General features: G+C 36.0%; 1 protein-coding gene across 2 annotated transcripts in view; it reads right to left on the bottom strand.

Moving 5' to 3' along the window:
- tubgcp3 (tubulin gamma complex associated protein 3) overlaps positions 1 to 19,278 on the bottom strand; it is a 47,847-nt gene that overhangs the window by 5,786 nt on the left and 22,783 nt on the right. For both annotated transcript variants that reach the window (XM_012956248.3, NM_001122797.1), the window contains 7 exon segments: positions 15,508 to 15,674; positions 11,246 to 11,356; positions 9,716 to 9,824; positions 8,917 to 9,106; positions 8,476 to 8,611; positions 5,068 to 5,136; positions 1,191 to 1,326 (listed from right to left, as the gene is read on the bottom strand). In XM_012956248.3, coding sequence (XP_012811702.1) covers positions 1,191 to 1,326; positions 5,068 to 5,136; positions 8,476 to 8,611; positions 8,917 to 9,106; positions 9,716 to 9,824; positions 11,246 to 11,356; positions 15,508 to 15,674 — 918 coding nt within the window.

Here is a 19,278-nt window from a genome sequence, read left to right as displayed (position 1 = left end):
ATCTGTATGAGGCAGTCTCCTCAACCTTAATGATTTGTTTTTTTTAATCTCTAAAACTACTAGAGAAACTAGTTTGAAACTCTGTTCCATTTGCTTTCTACATGCCCAGTAGGCACAAATTGTCTATAGAGTCAGAAAGAGAAGAAGTGTCAAAAATGCAAAAGCGGGCAAAGCTTCACACTAGACAAGGAAATCAGTAAATGATCTGCAGTTCAGCAGCTTGTTCTAAAGAAACAAAAATAAATCTGGATGCAGGGAGAAAGGTTTGTTATTCTGGGGGCTCTATAGTGTAATTTTAGAGGATTACAAAATAAAAGTCTTACTTATCCTTTAACAGATTCATGTGTCAGTCAGAGCTGAGCACAGATCATGGCCATTTATTTTGCAGTTAAATGAACAGAGTCCTTAATAATTACCAAAGATTGATTTAAAGTAAAAAGACCTGTGAGTGCACTCTGTGTACATGTTCAGAAAATACAGTTGAGGTGGCACTGGTAATGGATACCAAAGGCATACTATATTTTGAGAATACCATGGAGAGCAGAAAAAACAAGTGGCATGACATATAAATGTATGATTTATATACTGTTCCCATGGAATATCACTTCCTAATAAAGTGGGATTTTAAATGAAAATTGTTTAAAAATGTGTATATGTCTATATACCATGGTCACAATGCCCCAACTGGAAAGCTGGTTGTCACTGGCTGTCCCCACAGTCAATATATGACATTAAAATGTGATTACAGTGGAGTAGCAACCTATCCTGTTCTTGTGGTGTGGGGTATGAAAAGGTACAGAAGAATTAGATCATAATTAGGGGTAGAAGTTAAGGGGCTCATGCACAGCAAATCATGGTGCATTATGGAGGATTTGAATGCATAAAGGAGGCAAAAAGCGGATATTGAGGATGTGCGAGTTAGAATAAAACGAAAAGGGGCACATGCCAAAATGTTGCCCTATGAACCAACAGCCTCTAGTTAGATCAAACAGAGTGTAAATATATTAAAGAACAAACGGCCACATCACCATAAAAGTTCCTAGCTTATAAGCTTTCTTTGGTGCTAGATCTCAAATAAGTAATTATGAGTAAAACACCTATGTAAATTCCTCTATGAAGTCATCATTCCAATTGGATGGGAAAAACAAAGAATACAGTACACATTACACTCCTCAGCCCCCTGTACTTACCTGGCATGCTTTTGAGTAATTTTGCATTGCACATATGTCCTTTCCATATGTCTGTAAGTATATACTCCATCCTCTTTGCTCGCCAGAGGAAGTTAAACACCCTGAGGTAATGGCTCATGCACTCTCTGGTGAATACCTGCCACATACAAAGCAAATGTCAAACATACACATTGTAGACACTAATCATTTACTAATCATGTAAGATATTTTCCATAATCTCTAATGTCCTCTTATATTTACGCTATATATTCCATGTTAATGGTTTATATTATGTACAAAAAAGGTCTTTTCCAGAGGTCTTTAAAAATTCTAATATTTCCATGAGTTTAAAAAAGAAATAGTAAGGTCCTATTATTATATTTAAAGGACAAGTCAACCCAGAATATAATTGTTTGCCTAATAAAAGAAACCACAATTTTAAGCAACTTTGCAATATAAATTCATTACAAATTTATAATGGTTTTTGAGTTGTTATCAGTGTTTGTATTTCCTTTTCTATTCTCTGCCCTGGAATTTTAAACAATGTAACACAAGCCAGCGAACTGACAGACCTGCCTTGCTGGAGGAGACAAAGAGTTCAGCAAATGCTGCTTTCTATAGAAATTACATTACATTTTGGCATTTTACTACCAAAAGATTTGCCACATTAGTGCCATCTAGAATGCTATATTTATTCTGCAGAAAGCTTTACCATACATAAGTAAAGAGCCCTAGAAGCTTTCTCTGTTTGTTTAAGACAGCAGCTGCCATTTTAGCTTGGTCTTCATAGCTTCCTGCTTGCAGCTTAGTACTTATAGCTCAGATCACACATTCCTATTGGAGGGGGGAGTGCGTTTTATGAATTCTTATGGGAGGGCGGAGCAGGAGAGAACTGCGCAGACTCTCTGGCCCCAGGAATGAAGGATTTTTCTGAGAGAGGAAGTCAGATACCCTAAGAACATGTTTACAAAAAAGGAGACAAGAAATCCTTTTGATAGAGGACTCAGTGCAGCATTACTGTAAGTGCTTATGGCTGTATTTACATAGACCTTTCTGATAAAGCTTACTTTTTTTCCATTTCCTTCTCCTTTAAAGCACTGAAAATTTTTAATAAATTCATATTGGAAAGTTGCTTAGAATTAGGTTTTGTTTTATTAGGCAAAAATGTATTTTTTAGGCAGCCATGTGCTTTAAGGGCAACACAGAGTATATGAGAGTATGGGGTAAAATTTAAGATATTTTGAATATGAGACCAGCCTGAATTGCAATTTATTTGGAAAGGGGTATGTCAGTTTCATTTTAAAATCTTATAATGCAAAGATATACCTTAAGCCTACTAAATAAAAAAACATGTACACTTACAATAAACCCAATAGGATAGTTTTGCCACTAATATGGATTCATGCAGTGTAGTTACCATCAAGTACAAGGTACTGTTTTAATATTACAGAGAAAAAGGAAATTAGGCTTATTTTCTTAAAATGGAGTCTATGAGTTTCTGAGCTTTCTAAAGATATCCCATACCTGAGCCAGAAATTGAGTTCCAAAAACATAAATTCAAATATTTTGCAGTCTATTATTTTATGGAAACATTTAATTAATGCTACAATTGATGAAGCATGCTTTACTATGCAAGATGACTATTTTAGAGCTAGTGCTACTTTAAATGCAGAACCTTCCCTTGACTCTGACTTTAACCACCTTAATCTTCTTATTAGCTCTCTCCTGCATTTCGCCACTTCTCCAAACTCCTTCAGTACATAGATTTATTTTAAATGTGCATACAAATTAGATAACACTTCGTTACAAACATTTTCAAGCATTTTTAAAATGATGTTTGCATTCTGAAAGTAAGTTATGGCTTCATTTGGGGGGGGGAAAAAAACATGGATTTTATGTGATAAAGCTCTTTTGAACAATAAACCATCTATTTTCTCATCAATCCATCATCATATTTTATTTTAAATATAAAAAAAATGATTGTACTTAAATATATTCTACTGTTCCAGGCAAATTATTGCAAATTAGTTGATAGTCTGTGAATAATGGAGCACAATGAATGAGCCATTTTTTTCAAGGATATGCTTAAATCTCAAAAGGAACAAATGAATTATAAAAAAAAATATATAAGAAAGGGTTGAAATAAAAAGGGATTTTTGAGCTTATTAAGAATTGAGAGAGACTGAGATTTTGGCTTAAGTGCTGACATAATAAGAGATTTGCAGACAAAATGATCTTCTTAATCAAAAATTTTGTAGTTCTTCTGAATACAAAGCATCACCATTTTAAAGCATTAAGGAAGGCGTCTTTCCTACACTCCTACCCTTCTTATATTGTATCTATTTCCCAAGCAACATCATATTAGGACTAATTTTGACAAAAAATAGTATTAAAAAGGATGATAAAAAACACAAAAATAAAATATAAATATATTATTATATATCTATAATATAAATAAAATATTTTATATATAATATATATATACATACATACACACAAGCACAATATGGTATCCCTTATCCAGAATGCCAAAATAAGGCATCTCCTATAGAAACTATTTTAACAAAATAATTCTAATTTTTCAAAATGTTTTTCTTTATCTTTGTAATAAAGAAACAGTAGCTTGTACTTGATGGTAACTATGCTGCATAAATCGATATTGGTAGCAAAACAATTGTATTGGATTTATTTCATGTTTAAATTATCCCTTATCCAGAAAACCCCAAGTGGGTGGGTCGGGGCGGGGGGTTCTTCTCCTTTTTCTGACTACTCATAACATTGAAAGGCTGTATTAGTGGTCATTTCTCCTCCAGCCAAGACTCAAATTTGTTATTAATCTCTTCCTTTGCAGGTCTGTTGTTCACAGAACATATAGACGTGCAAGGAAATAGGAGTTCGTCTTGGCTGGAGGAAAGCTGGTTTCTCATATATTGTGTCTATAGTCTGGCAATAGCAAAGGACAGACAACAGGTCTCATACCTGTATTTTCTTTCATCATACAGTTTTGGGTGAACACTCCCCTTGTGTTTTACAACTTTTGTATGACATTTAGGGGCAGATTTATCAAACTGTGAAATTAGAGCTTACAACAGAGAAATGTACCCACTTTCAGTTCATTGCTATGTAATTTTTAAAAGTGTATTTATCAATGGGTAAAACTTAAAGTTAACCATATGATAAATATGCTTCTAAAAATCCCCTATAAATAAATAAAAAGTGGGTACATTTTTCTGCGGTGAGCTCTAATTTCACACTTTGATAAATCTGCCCCTTAATCATCCCTGGTTAATCAGTTCTCAAACAGCGCATTAGAGAAGTCAGAAGTGGCATTCAGGGCTTGTCTATGGCTGGAATGTGCCGCTGCTATATAAGTAATTAATACTTATACAGGTATGGGATCCCTTATCCGGAAACCCGTTATCCAGAAAGCTCAGAATTACAGAAAGTCCGTCTCCCATAGACTCCATTTTAATCAAATAATTCAGAATTTTAAAACGGATTTCCTTTATCTCTGTAATAATAAAACAGTACCTTGTAACTAATCCCAACTAAGATATAATTACCCCTTATTGGATGCAAAACAATCCTATTGGGTTTAATTAATGTTTTATTGATTTTTTAGTAGACTTAAGGTATGAAGATCTAAATTACGGAAAGACCCCTTATCCGGAATACCCTTGGTCCCGAGCATTCTGGATAATGGATACTATACCTGTAGTATAATTGATTTTAAAAGCAGCTAGCAAAATAAATAAATAAATAAATAAGGAACAAAAGTTATTTCTGATTTAATCATACTGATAACTATAATGATTTTAGAACATATTTTACTGTATGCATTACAGGCTTAAAAAAAGCACAAGATTTTTATTAAATGTAGAAGGTACAATCAACATACTGTGGCGATAGGTCCATCGACATGATAATCTAAACTGAACACATCCCATCCAGTGTCACCTGGTGAAACCTAGAAGTGAAGAAAGAATACTAAATATATTTAAAAAAATACACAAGGCAAACAGATAAGACAAATGAACACAATATCATAACATGGAACTACATTAGCGCAAAGAGTTTGTGATGCATGAGCGGATCAGATATTTACATGCGTCCGTATAGTCTGTACCTGCGACATGCATCTTTTTGCTTATTTAGCTGTTGTGTAACTAAGACTGTTCCTAGCTAAATGTTTCCAACTGCTGCACTAAACTACATTTGGGTTAACCTAGATTTTAATTTCCCTCCTTAAATGCAGCAATAACAACAATTCAATTTCCCTTCTAGGGTTGTGTTACAATTATAAAGAGAGAGCTGGAAAACAGAAAATATCCCATTTGGAAGCCAAGCTTAACAGCACTGGTCATAAGGATAAGTGGAAAATCACCATTGTGTTAAAACTGTGTTGTATCCCATTATGTACTGAGCGCATGTAATAATAAAAGTTATCATGAGACAGTTATAGTACAGTAAGAGCAAAAATGAGGAATCCCATTTTTTGAGAAAATGTCAGCCAGAGTTAAAACTGAAATGAATAACCTTCAGTTGTCATAGTAGAAACAATAAATGTATCATCAGCCCCACATCTGTAGCTAGCATATGGAATGATTAAAGCAACAAATGCTGATTATTATTCAAAACTGCAATGATTTTTATGAGTGCATTTTTTTGTGTGATAAAATATATTTTCTGCTGAATTTCTATCAATCTATGACATTTAAAAGGTAGACACAAACACTCTCAATTGGTGCAACCAATTAGACAGTAGGAATTTAATTTCCCAATCTATATATACACAAAAGGGAAATAAAATGGCTTGTGAAGACTCTGCATAAGCAATATGCACTAGAGCCCAGTTAGAAGGGGTGGGGGGAGATGATTGGTTCGGCGACACATTTCAATCTCCTTTTTTGTTGAAGGCCTGCCTAAGTTATTAGCTTGAAGGCACTCTCAATAACAACAGACTTATTTTAAAGATGAGGCCTTGGTTCTTATTTTTACAGCACAGATGAATGCTATAAATAATGTCTTCTTATTTCTAGTAAATGGCCCCATTTGAATCATCAAAAGAAAATTGAGGTTATTATGTTCTCCGTCTAGCGCCACTTTAGGTGCCAATTCTTAGGATGTTTGTTTATTACTTTATACTGGCGAGGAAGGTACATCTGAATTAAACACTATAAATGTTTTAGGATACAAGCATTTGAAAGCAATGTCTACGGTATTAGTCTACCGCATTTTTATACAGGAAAATAAAGGAAAACTGCCTTTTTTCCTAATTAATAATTACGTTAAAAAATATACAGACTATATAGTCCTATAGCATTTAAAACAAACTCTATTTATGGGCAGTCTCGCTCATCAACAGAGAAGCTCAGTTTAATTTCAAATTAACTTGCTCGTAGCCTTCCTGCTTAAATACCATAGCAGATGATAGCTTTACCAGGCTGAATAACTATTATCACGATGGGGTTATAGGTCCAATTTCTACTTTTCAGAGAAATCTTGAACACTGCAGAAATGGTGGATGGATGGTCCAGCACAGTTGTAAGGATCTTCCAACTATAGTGGCATTAATTATCTGAACTTGCAATTAGTCTTGCCACTTAGATTGTGTACAGGGCAGGGACTTTCTCCCAACTATTTCTTACCACATGACACTTTATATCTTTATATTTACTTATTAATTGGAATATTTGTGCTACCTGTGTGTACCTGTGTGTTCAGCGCTGCTATACATACGTTAAACACAAGTTTTTCACACATTTGGCCAGATTCAATTGAGTGACAAAAAGTTATCTCATGGTTTATCACATTAAAACTCATGGATGAGATTCAATTTGAGGAGAAAACAACTTTTCTCCTAATACAGTTCCAGCTTCTTTTCCCCATAGACTTCAATATGGTTTTCATATGATAAACAGCGAGAAGTTTTTCTGAATTGCATCTCAAACTGACTCATGAGTTCAGGTGATAAACCTTTTTCTCTCTGTATTAAATCTGGCCCATTGTGAGGTGAGGAGGTGGTGGACACAACATACAGTAACTGCTGAATATACACATAAAATGATACTGCCTTAAATATTCTCAACTTAAACACAATCTTTCTCTGAGGCAGTGACAAAAGGCACTGATCTGGAGCATGCCTGAAAGACTGAGGATGATGTATTAGGGATTTTCGGTAATGTTTATAAGCATTATACTTGTTCAGTCATAATTTATCTGTGCAGGCAGTGACAAATTTAACAGTAATTTTAAATAATGTTTCTAATGCAGAACCCCTGGTAATAGAAAAAACTTCAGCAAATATATCAAGTATGTCACCATGGCATGACTGCTATTGCTACAAGAGGGGAAAAAGTACAATCACATAATCAGGAGCAACACAATTCAACATGCAAATTGTTTAAAGAAAAACATTTCCAAACCCTAAATTATTCTACATTGCCAAGCATTACACATACACAATAAGTATTAAACATTTTTATCTTTATGCTTTTTACAAGATTAGATTTCTCATCCTGTAGTAGTTTTTTAGTGTAGCGGTGTCATACAATGGAGAAACACATTTCCATGCTTATCTCTGTGAGCAATAAATTTCCCTGATTTTTATATATTTTTTTTTTCTGTTCTCCTAAATGTTAATTGTGGGTTGTACAGCAGTGTGTGTCTTTTTAAAAACACTGACACACATAAATCTGTAAGTCTGCCTCAAAGAATGCAAGGTAAGCATGCAATGACACGTCAATAAGTTCTATTCTTAAAGGAGAAAAAAAAGTTAAAATCACAGAGGAGTGCCAATGTTAGGCACCTCCCAGTAATTTGTAACCACTTACCCGATACCCCAGGCCTGTGCTCATGTTAGCAGTAGACTGTTCTGACCTGGGGTACCTGCTGGTGAGCGTTCCTCTTCCTTCCTTGTTCTTTCTTCCCAGAGCCAACGCATGCACAGTAGAGTGAAAAGGCCGGCTTTTTTTTTTGTTAAAGTTTGGCTTTTCATTCTACTGCGCATGCTGAGCTGGCACACAGAAAGAAAACAGAAGAAGGTCGATCTTCTGCATGTACCCCAGACTGGTGCTTTTTTCTCAGGTAAGTGATCACAATCACTGGGGAGTGCCTAACATTTTGCCCGCCATTTTATCCACATTTAACAGGACCTATAAAAAAAATGTCAAAAGTGCCTTAAAGCATGGACCAACTTTTCAGCTGGACCACCTGCCCTTCTAACATTGTGCAAATATTAGTCCTTGCAATAAAGCATTTCTGATATCTGTAATCCCTGTTTCACCAAGTGGAAATACACAGATACCTCCAAGAGCCTGACATCCAGGCGTTTGAGGATCTCAGGATTGTCAAACTGTGCATTTGTTGCTCTGACAGCAGTTTCAAGGATCCCAGTAAGGTTGTGTTGGTACAGAGTAGTGGCTGGGCGAACAAGCTCTGGTCTAGAGTGAGAAACAATACAAATCTTTTTAGTATGATGTCTTATGGAAAATTAAACTATAAAGTAATTAGAAATTGTTCAATTAAATAAGGAGCCAAAATAAAATAAATGATTTACATAATCTACAGAAAATGGCAAAATCTGATCACGCTACTGCTGTAAACATTAAAGACAGGGGGTTTATTTAAGAGGATAGGCAATACATTGCACTAGCAAATAGCTTTGATCAATCTACTACAAGTTGAGCAGAAAAAAAAATTGGTTCAGTGTAGCACCTGTTAGTAAATTAGCCCCAGGAAGTCTTACTTTAATAAATCCATCAGATGGCGTATGAAGTCTCCCTGTCCCAGAAGAAGATAGCGTCTCATGGCCTGCATGTGTTCTAGAAGATTGTAGTTCTTGTTTAGGACATCCAACAAGTATTTACTAGTGTCAAAATATGCAGCATCAATTTTACTTTGAAAGGCATTTTCCAAATCTGTGAAAAGGTCAGCAGCTATAGGAGAAAGCAAAAACTTATAAATAAATCCATTACGTAGATAAAGGCTAATCTTCTATATCACTGTTCTACTGCATAACAAAACAGCCAATAAGTATATGTATACACAGACATACAGCACCTTGCAAGAATATCCTATTTTGTTGCAGTTTTGACATATAATACAAAAAAACCATACGAAAAATTATGTTTTTTCCACTAAAAATTTTAGTCTTACTGCAAAAAAACATACATTTAGAAAAAAAAAAACCTAAAATACAAATGTTACTAAATACCCCCCTAAATGTGTGTGTAAATAAATGTAAAATTAACTCAATTTTGTTAAAAAAAAAAGCTAGGCTCATGGTACACCAGACTATTTGATAGCTGTGGTTCTCTAAGGAATGAATGGTGTTTCATTTGACATGGCTTTTTTTTACCTAAGAGAACTAATGCAATCCAGCTATGACAATATGTTCAACCTTTGTTTTGTTTTATAAGTGCAAAATACCTGTTCTTTACATTTTCAACTTCCAGGTAGCACTATCTGGTGTAGCACACCAGATATACAGGTATAAATGTAATAACTCTGCTGTGCCACTGCACTACACTGGAACATGGACTTACCATCTTTTGGAGACTCTGCACTTTGTCCCACAGCCATCGTCTTAGTAGCTGGAGTCTGATCATGGCACACCTGGTGTAAAAAGTTGATTGATTTCCCAATCAGGAGAACCTAAAGAGAAGACACACAAATGGAGAATGAAAAATACATACATATTCCATAACTCTTGCAGAATTTCTTTATTATTTTGTGCAAGGCCTTCCCTAAAATTTTTCTAAGAAATGCTGTATCGTACTGTACTAAGTTTGCAAACTCCTGGGGACTGTATACAGGGACTACATAGGTATAGCACAAGCCATCAGTACAATCACATACACAGTCAGGCAAAGGGCGCTTAATTGCATGTGCATGGCAAGCCATATGGATGTGAAGCTGTAACAAATATACTACAGTAAATTTATGCACATACAAGTAAATATATGAATATAAAGAAAATATATGCATAAAGAAAAAGGTTAGATTAAATTTCATTTATTACAAAATGGAAATATATAAGAACTAAAGGAGCATGGCATGTTGTTAACTAACCAATGTCAAGATTCAATGCAAGATGGCACAATGTAACAAGGTCTAGTTTGCAGTACCTTGGGCACACTGGAACCCCAATGTATGCCTTGGATTTATTAATGAATACTTGGCCTCTCTAGCATGAGAGTAATTCTTGTTTTACTTAACAGGAAACTAAGCTTCTAGGCCCCAGTCACAAACTGGCACAATAGAATTTGTCTTTGACCTTAATCTAATGGAATTTGCATTCCATTAATAGTGTGGGGCAAATGCACTACCTATGGCCAAAGAAATTAACAACTATACTATAGATATAGTGCATGTCCAATACAGTATGTATGGTACTAGGTAGGAAGCAGCTTTTAGCTGTTCTATGCAGTTTGACCTGTTGTTTTCCCTTAAAGGAACAGTTCAGTTTAAAAATTAAACCTGGTAAAATGGACATACTGCGCAAAACAAAAACATATCTGTTATATAGTTAGTTAGGCAAAAATGTAATCTATAAACGCTGGAGTGGGCAGATATCTAACATAATAGCTAGAACTCTACTTCCTGCTTTCAGCTCTCTAACCTCTTAGTTAGTCAGTGACTTCAGGAGGGGTCACATGGGACATAACTGTTCAGTTAGTTTGTGAGCACACAGGTCAGACTCAAAAGCAAACTATCTGAACAGTTATGTCCAATATGGCCTCCCCTCAAGTCACTGATTGGTTACGGAATCCTAACAGCTTAAGAGAGCTGTAAAGCAGGAAGTAGTGTCCTTGCTATTATGTTAGACATCTGCTCACTCCAGCCTTTATAGATTACATTTTTGCCTAACTATATTGAAAACATTTTTTATTTTGCACAGTCTATCTATTTTACAGTTTCATTTTTACACTGAACTGTTCCTTTAAAATGTCTCTGCAATTACTACACTTAAATAGCATTAGTCCTAGTAATAATCACCCAAGACTGGTGAAAGGTGAAGAGAATTTCATTAAATGTAAAAGTGTTACAAAGACTTCATGGCGTTTTAAACTTACCTTTCTAGACTGATCCATGGTCATAAACGATGGAATCATTGACTTTCTCAGAGAATACTTGTCGTGCCACAGCCTATCAGTTTTCACCATTGGATCAGAAGCAACAAAAAACTAAAGAGGGAATATTTCAGACATATGAATATCTCACATACTCAAGTATATTTAGATTTTACATTATAAGTAATTATAAGCAATTAATTCTAATTGTTTTAAATTATTTCTTGTTTTCTCGATAATAACAGTACAGTTATGGGATCCATTTTCTGAAAACCCGTTATCCATAAAGCTCCAAAGTACAGAAAGCCCATCTCCCATAGACTCCATTTTAATCAAATAATTAAGATTTTTAAAATTGATTTCCTTTTTCTCTGTAGTAATAAAACAGTACCTTGTAATTGATCCCAACTAAGGTGTAATTAATCCTTATTGGATGCAAAACAATCCTATTGAGTTTCATTAATGTTTTATTGATTCTCAGTAGACTTAAGGTATGGAGATCCAAATTACGGAAAGACCCCCTTATCTGGAATATCCTTTGACCCAAGCATTCTGGATAACAGGTCTTATACCTGTATCTTGTACTTGATGGTAACTAAGCTGCTTGAATCCATATTGCTAACAATCCTATTGGCTTTATTTAGAGTTTGTTTCTCCTTATCCAAAAAAACCCAGGTTCAACGCATGCTGGATAATAGTTACTGGTTAGTTTAGATACATATAATCAAATGTCATCTACAGTATCCATCTAAATGATCCATTGATTAAATAAGCAGTATCATTATTTTGTGTTAATACTGTTTTATACAACTAAGTTGACAAGTCTTTTGTTATGATTTGAACAGGTAAATCATCAGACCAGGATAAGTGCTGATAAAGCTTTCTCTCCAATGCCTTCTAAAAGGATTGCCCACTCCAACCTGCACTTGGCGCAAACAGAAGTTGACACTGCACATGCCTTCCCTTCTCCTGCTTCATTTTCATTTGCTGAATTTTGTCAGCCAATTGTATCACAGATTTGCAAATAAAGCAGGAAAGGGAAGGCATGCCTGCCAATTTGGCTGCCTGCCAAGTCCTCGTTTGGGAAATACCCTACTGAGAGCAGAAAGCAGAAGAGAGAGCCTTTCAGCAGCGCTGAGCCTAGTCTGTAATTTCAAAATTAAACATGTTAAAGAATAAAGATGACTTACAAAAATGTTTTTTTTCTGACAGGGGCTGTTCATATTCAGACTATTGTCTGAAGGTGAACATTCCATTTAAATGTATCTACACTATATGGCTAAAAGCACATGGACAACTATTCTTATTACTGTCACTGGTTATTTAAGCCAAAGCCATAATTATGTGTTAAATACGTGTTAATAATAATTTACAGGTGGTTTATGTTCTTGAAATGGTAAGGCATTGGGTAAACTTTGAATAGTACTACATTTCAAATGCATAGTCAACAGAAATAACATCAAATATGTGTAGAAAAAAACAACGTTCAATCATTAAGAAAACAGAAAAATAAAGAAATAAATAAAGGTTATTATTTGTTAATATACCAATGCATTTCTTGTTCAAGGTTTTGTGAGTTTCAGCCTTCAATGGTGGAAAAGCGAGAAGCAGCATAGCTAATTGTACTATGATTTCTCATTAATTATTGGATAAATGTCAAGGCCAAAAGTAGAATGTAAACAGCAGCAGTTTTTATATTTGTAAGAAAGTACTGCTTACACCAAAATGGTCTGACTATTCAATATATTAATTAGGAATAATGCTAGGCCCCAATGGGTACTTATCCGAGTGCTTTTTTTTTTTTTTTTACATTTTTTTTTTATGATGTCTCTCTTTTACTCTTAACCTAGCAAGCAGACATTATATTACTTCATAATTTATGAGCATACATGAACTTGCAGAACTAAAATATACAGAAAAATATCAGCATAACAGTTATATATTGTAATATGAAACAAGATTTTACTAAGAAATGTATTAAGAAGTATGATATCCAGTCTACTGTAGAAGTGCACATATGGGCACAAGGCTGCAGTCCATTTTATTTTGAAGGACTTGTACTTTACAGGTTAATAATACAGATGCATGTGGGTGTTGTTGAAAAAAGGGACAACCTATAGGCAGACACATAAGTAGCTTCTCTAGGCTAACAGGGTGCTTTATGTCACTGAATGCTGAATATTTATCTAGCCTCAAGTCAAGGTGCCAAAATTTGCCTCTAATGATTTGCACAGAATCTCCTGCTAATGCTTGTGCCATGTCCTTAAGGAATTCTGTCATGATATTTATGGTATACTTTATATTTCTAAATTACACTGTTTACATGACAAATAATTTACTCTACCATTTAAAATGTTATTCTTGAACCAACAAATCTCAGTGTATTGTGCCTGAGTCTGAGCTTTCAGAAGGAGCTGGCACTACACATTAGAACTGCTTTCAGGTACCCTATTGTTTCTCCTATTCCCATGTAACTGGAGGAGTCCCAAAGCCAGACATGGATTTATTACTACTGAGTGCTATTTTGATATCTACTAGGAGCTGCTATATTGCTGCCTTCCCATTGTTCTGCTGGGAGGGGGGTGATATTACTCCAACAAGATAAGATAATAGTCATAATATGCACAAGTCAGGTAATCTTGCTGTGCTTACTGAGGTATTGAACAAGGGAAGATCTGGGGCATTTTCATGGATACATTTTAAAGTAACCCAAAAACGCAGCACTAAACTGCCCAACATCACCCCCTTGTTGTCTATAACAGTGGAATTCTGCCTTTCTGTGCAAAATTGTTGCTCAGAAAGGGGTGCTAGGGCTATTTTTAAAAATGTACTGATCAAAAACAATCCTTTATGTGCTATCACTCTAAAACTATAAAGAAGTAATTTTTCACCTAGCACACTATGTTACTCTATGTAGCAGCCACACTACCAGTATCAAAAATCTTGGGTTCTTTGACATTATGTGAATAAAGGTCCCTTACTATGGTTGTCCCCAGTATTTAGCAACACACATATATAATGGTATAGTTTACCTTTATGTGGAAAAGTAGAATGAGTAAACCGGTACTCAGGTAACAGAAAGCTACAATACTTCTGAACACTGAATGTTAGATGGCCAGTAACACAATAAAGTAAAAAAATAATGTTTTACGTTACTGGTTATACCTGTTCAATAACTGCAAATAAAATATTTATTTGCTGCAATCTTCTGTTATTCTATATAAAAGGTTTTCATCTTAATAGCGAGAGCCATGAATCTGAACAATTCTAAAACAATTTGCTGTAAACAGTTTATCTGGTACATGCTATGAAATGTGAGCCCTACTGTAACTTGGAAGGCAACCCCTAAGGGCATGAAGAAGTTTATTTATACAAACTAAGAAAAGCTTGTTCTCATATGTACAGCAGGGAAAATAAGTATTGAACACATAAACATTTTTCTCATTAAATATATTTCTAATGGGGCTATTGACATGAAATTTACACCAGATGTCAGTAACAACCCAAGTAATGCACACATACATAGAAATCAAAACAAATAAGTCTTTGAATCAAGTTTTGTGTAATAAAGCGGAATGACACAGTGCATAAGTATTGAACACATGAAGAAAAGGAGGCGCAAAAAGGCATGAAAAGCCAAGAAACCTGCTAAAATCTGTTAGTATTTAGAAAGCAATGCTGGCCCCTATTAGTGCAAATTAATATCAGCTGGTTTAGTCCTTATTGATGGCCTATAAAAAGGTTTCTCATTGCCAAGGTATCACACAAGAAGCATTTCATGATGGGTAAAAGCAAAGAGCACGCTCAAGACCTTCACAACCAAAGCATACTGATGGCATTGGTTACAGACGTATTCCTAAGTTTCTGAATGTTCCAGTGAGCACCGCTGGGGCCATAATTTGGAAGTGGAGTCAAAATAATCAGAAAGAACAAAGAGCAAAGGATCACTCGCGGACAGCTTCAGAATTACCTTGAATTAGCAGGTAGTTGTTTCAAAGAAAACAATAAGTAATGTACTCAACCAACATGGAAGCTCTATGCAAGCTCAACGCTCAAGACTCCACTGCTGAAAAAGCATGTTGAAGCTCATTTAAAATTTGCTGCACAACATTTGGACAAGCCATTGAAATTCTGAAAAAATATAGTCTGGTCAGATGAGACCAAAATTGAACTATCTGGATGTCATTGCACACACCATGTTTGGAGGAGAAATGGCACTGCGCATAACCCCTACAAAGGGGTTTAGCAAAAACATTAACATGTACCTCGTGGTAAGTGTCCTCCAGTTCTCCATCATATATCCAGCGGTAAAGGAAGTTAAGAATGGGATGGGACACTAAGCCAAGGATGTGTTGGACCAATGAGCGCATGTAGGGATCACCTGTTTTTGTATAGGCATGTACAGCTGAGGCTAATTCACCTCCTTTCCTTCCTGAAAAATAAAATATCATTGTTTTTGTTTGAATGGCATCTGTAACAACATATTTCAAAAAGGGAAAACAATAACAGACAAAGATGAGATAGCATGAAAGGAACTGCCAAAATATAATAAAAACTTGAAAAAATTTGATATAAAATATGGTAATGAGATTAAGAAATCTCTACTAATTAAGCAGTGAAAAAACTGTCACAGAGACAGAGACCTATGTTCTGTTGTAAATCCACCAGAATGAGACACTGCAGCACAAAGTAAATGCATTGGCTCAAAAGGTGGCTGTCTATTTGCATGCTCTACTTAGGGACACTTTGACCTCCTCTGCCCTTCCACTTCTATTAAGGCTAATTGCCACACGAGGCGTAGGGTGGATATTTTCAGAAAGCGTAAAAGCGCTTGCTGAAAATTCCACCCTACGCCTCCTACATGTGCCTGCACCCGAATGAATGAGATACGCTCGGGTACAGGCACATGTAGCCGATATACACATGAAAACGCGAGATAATGCAAAGTCTTGCATTTTGCTTGCAAATATGCCATTTACAAATGGGTACATACAGGAAATAGATAAAATGAGGGTAAGGGTATAGGATCTGTTATCTAGAAACCTGTTTTCCAGAAACTACTGAATTACTGGAAGGCTACATAGTTACATAGTTACATAGGGTTGAAAAAAGACCAGTGTCCATCAAGTTCAACCCATCCAAGTAAACCCAGCACACCTAACCCCCACCCACCAACCTATACACCCACATACACAAACTATAAACACAACCACTAGTACTAACTGTAGATATCAGTATCACAATAGCCTTGGATATTCTGATTGCTCAAGAACTCATCTAGGCCCCTCTTAAAGGCATTAACAGAATCTGCCATTACCACATCACTAGGAAGGGCATTCCACAACCTCACTGCCCTCACCGTGAAAAACCACCTACGCTGCTTCAAATGGAAGCTCCGTTCCTCTAATCTAAAGGGGTGACCTCTGGTGCGTTGATTCTTTTTATGGGAAAAAAGAACATCCCCTATCTGCCTATAATCCCCTCTAATGTACTTGTACAGAGTAATCATGTCCCCTCGCAAGCGCCTCTTTTCCAGAGAAAACAACCCCAACCTCGACAGTCTCACCTCATAGTTTAAATCTTCCATCCCCTTAACCAGTTTAGTTGCACGTCTCTGCACTCTCTCCAGCTCACTAATATCCTTCTCAAGGACTGGAGCCCAAAACTGCACCGCATACTCAAGGTGAGGCCTTACCAGGGACCTATAAAGGGGCAAAATTATGTTCTCATCCCTTGAGTCAATGCCCTTTTTTATACAAGACAGCACTTTATTTGCTTTAGTAGCCACAGAATGACACTGCCTGGAATTAGACAACTTGTTATCAACAAAAACCCCTAGATCCTTCTCCATTAAAGGACATGTAAAGCCTACATTTGCCTACAATGTATATCAGTTGGGCATGTCTCTCCCACCCAAATGGCATTATTTGTACTGCAAATATCCCCTCCGCTTGCCAGCACCATCACATTTTCCTAAAGAAAATAGCAGCTTTCACCCGGTGTCCATTTTTCCTCTGATACATAATCTGTTACATTTAAATCTGCAAACAGCATACACACACACACAGACCCTTATTCAGCCTACATTTCATCAAGAATTACAGGCTCACACAGGCACAACTGTCTCTGATAAAAGTTCTGCTTTGTTTGAGCACTGTAATGGTAAAGCTGAGCTCAGGAATAAAAATTTGAAGCAGACAGCTAGAGCTAAGTTTCTATGGGAACCAACAATGCCATCTCTTTACTGGCTGCTTGACTGGGGGGGGGGGCGTGTTTAGTAATCTGAGCTTAGAACAACTGAGCATGCCCACAAGCCAACAGCCAAAGCAAATTCTAGAAGGAGGGGGGCGAGTGGGTTACAGGAGGAGAAGGAAATCTAAGTGATTAAGGAGATGTTGCAGCCTTACTATTAACCTCTGGACAACCAGTGTGGCAGGTATTGAAAGATTTCAAAGAGGCTGTTCACTGATTAAATTTTTGTGTGTGGGGTTTACATGTCCTTTAAGGATACCCCCAACACACTACCATTCAGTAGATAGTTCTCGTTTATATTATTTCTACCAAAATGCATAACTTTGCACTTATCAACATTGAACCTCATTTTCCAGTTTGCTGCCCAGTTTTCTAATTTTGTCAAGTCGCTCTGCAAAGCGGCAGCATCCTGCATGGAACTTATAGTTTTGCACAATTTAGTGTCATCAGCAAAAATAGAAACAGTACTCTCTATGCCCTCCTCCAGGTCATTAATAAACAAGTTAAAAAGCAAAGGACCAAGGACTGACCCCTGCGGTACTCCACTAACCACACTGGTCCAATTAGAAAATGTTCCATTTACCACCACTCTTTGTACTCTATCCTTCAGCCAGTTCTCTATCCAATTACAAATATTATGTTCTAGGCCAATATTCCTTAATTTGATCATTAACCTTCTGTGAGGTACTGTATCAAAAGCTTTAGCAAAGTCCAAGTAGATGACATCAACTGCCATTCCAGCATCGAGGTTCCTACTCACCTCCTCATAACAGGCGACTAAATTAGTCTGGCAAGATCTGTTACGCATAAAACCATGCTGGCACAAACTAATAGTATTGTAAACTGCAATGTATTCAAGTACCCTATCCCTTATTACCCCTTCCAAAAGTTTTCCTACTACTGATGTCAGACTAACAGGCCTATAGTTTTCAGGCTGAGAACGGGATCCCACATTAGCAATTCGCCAGTCTCTCGGCACCATGCCAGACCTCAATGAATCCTGAAAAATTAAGTGAAGAGGTTTGGCAATCACAGCACTCAGCTCATTTAATACCCTGGGATGAATCCCATCCGGCCCTGGACCTTTGTTTACCTTTACAAGTTCAAGCTACCTCCCATAGAATCCATTTAAATCAAATTATTCACATTTTTAAAAAGATTTTGTTTTTTTCTGTAATAATAGTACCTTGCACTTGATCCTAACTAAGATATAAATAATCCTTATTGGAGGCAAAATAGTCCTATTGGGTTTAATTTAATGCTTAAATTATTTTTTAGTAGATTATGGGTAAGCAGATCCAAAATACAGAATGACCCCCCTATCTGGAAAAACCCTTGGTTCCAATCATTCTGGATAACAGGTCTCATACCTGTATTTTTATCAAATAGATATTTTGATCTGAGCACTAAATATAGTGAATGACGTTGTTTTGCTGTCATTTATGGAAAGGCTTTGCCTGTCTGAAGAAAACTAAGAAGTAGTGCTGCAAGTGAACAATTTTAATAGTTATCGGACCCCTTATCCGGAAACCCATTATCCGAATTACATCTCCTATAGACTCCATTTTAATCAAATAATTCACATTTTTAAAAATGGTATCCTTTTTCTCAGTAATAATAAAACAGAACCCTGTACTTGATCCCAGCTAAGGTATAATTAATCCTTATTGGAGCCAAAACAATCCTTTCTTAAATAACTGTTTTAGTAGACTTAAGGTAGGCAATCCAAATTACGGAAAGACCCCTTATCCCCAGGTCCCTAGCATTCTGGATAATGGGTCCCA

The sequence above is a fragment of the Xenopus tropicalis genome, chromosome 2, assembly GCF_000004195.4.
Source record: "Xenopus tropicalis strain Nigerian chromosome 2, UCB_Xtro_10.0, whole genome shotgun sequence".
Lineage (NCBI taxonomy): Eukaryota > Metazoa > Chordata > Amphibia > Anura > Pipidae > Xenopus > Xenopus tropicalis.
Note: the sequence above shows the minus strand (reverse complement) of the source record. Positions and strands in the feature narration are given on the sequence as shown.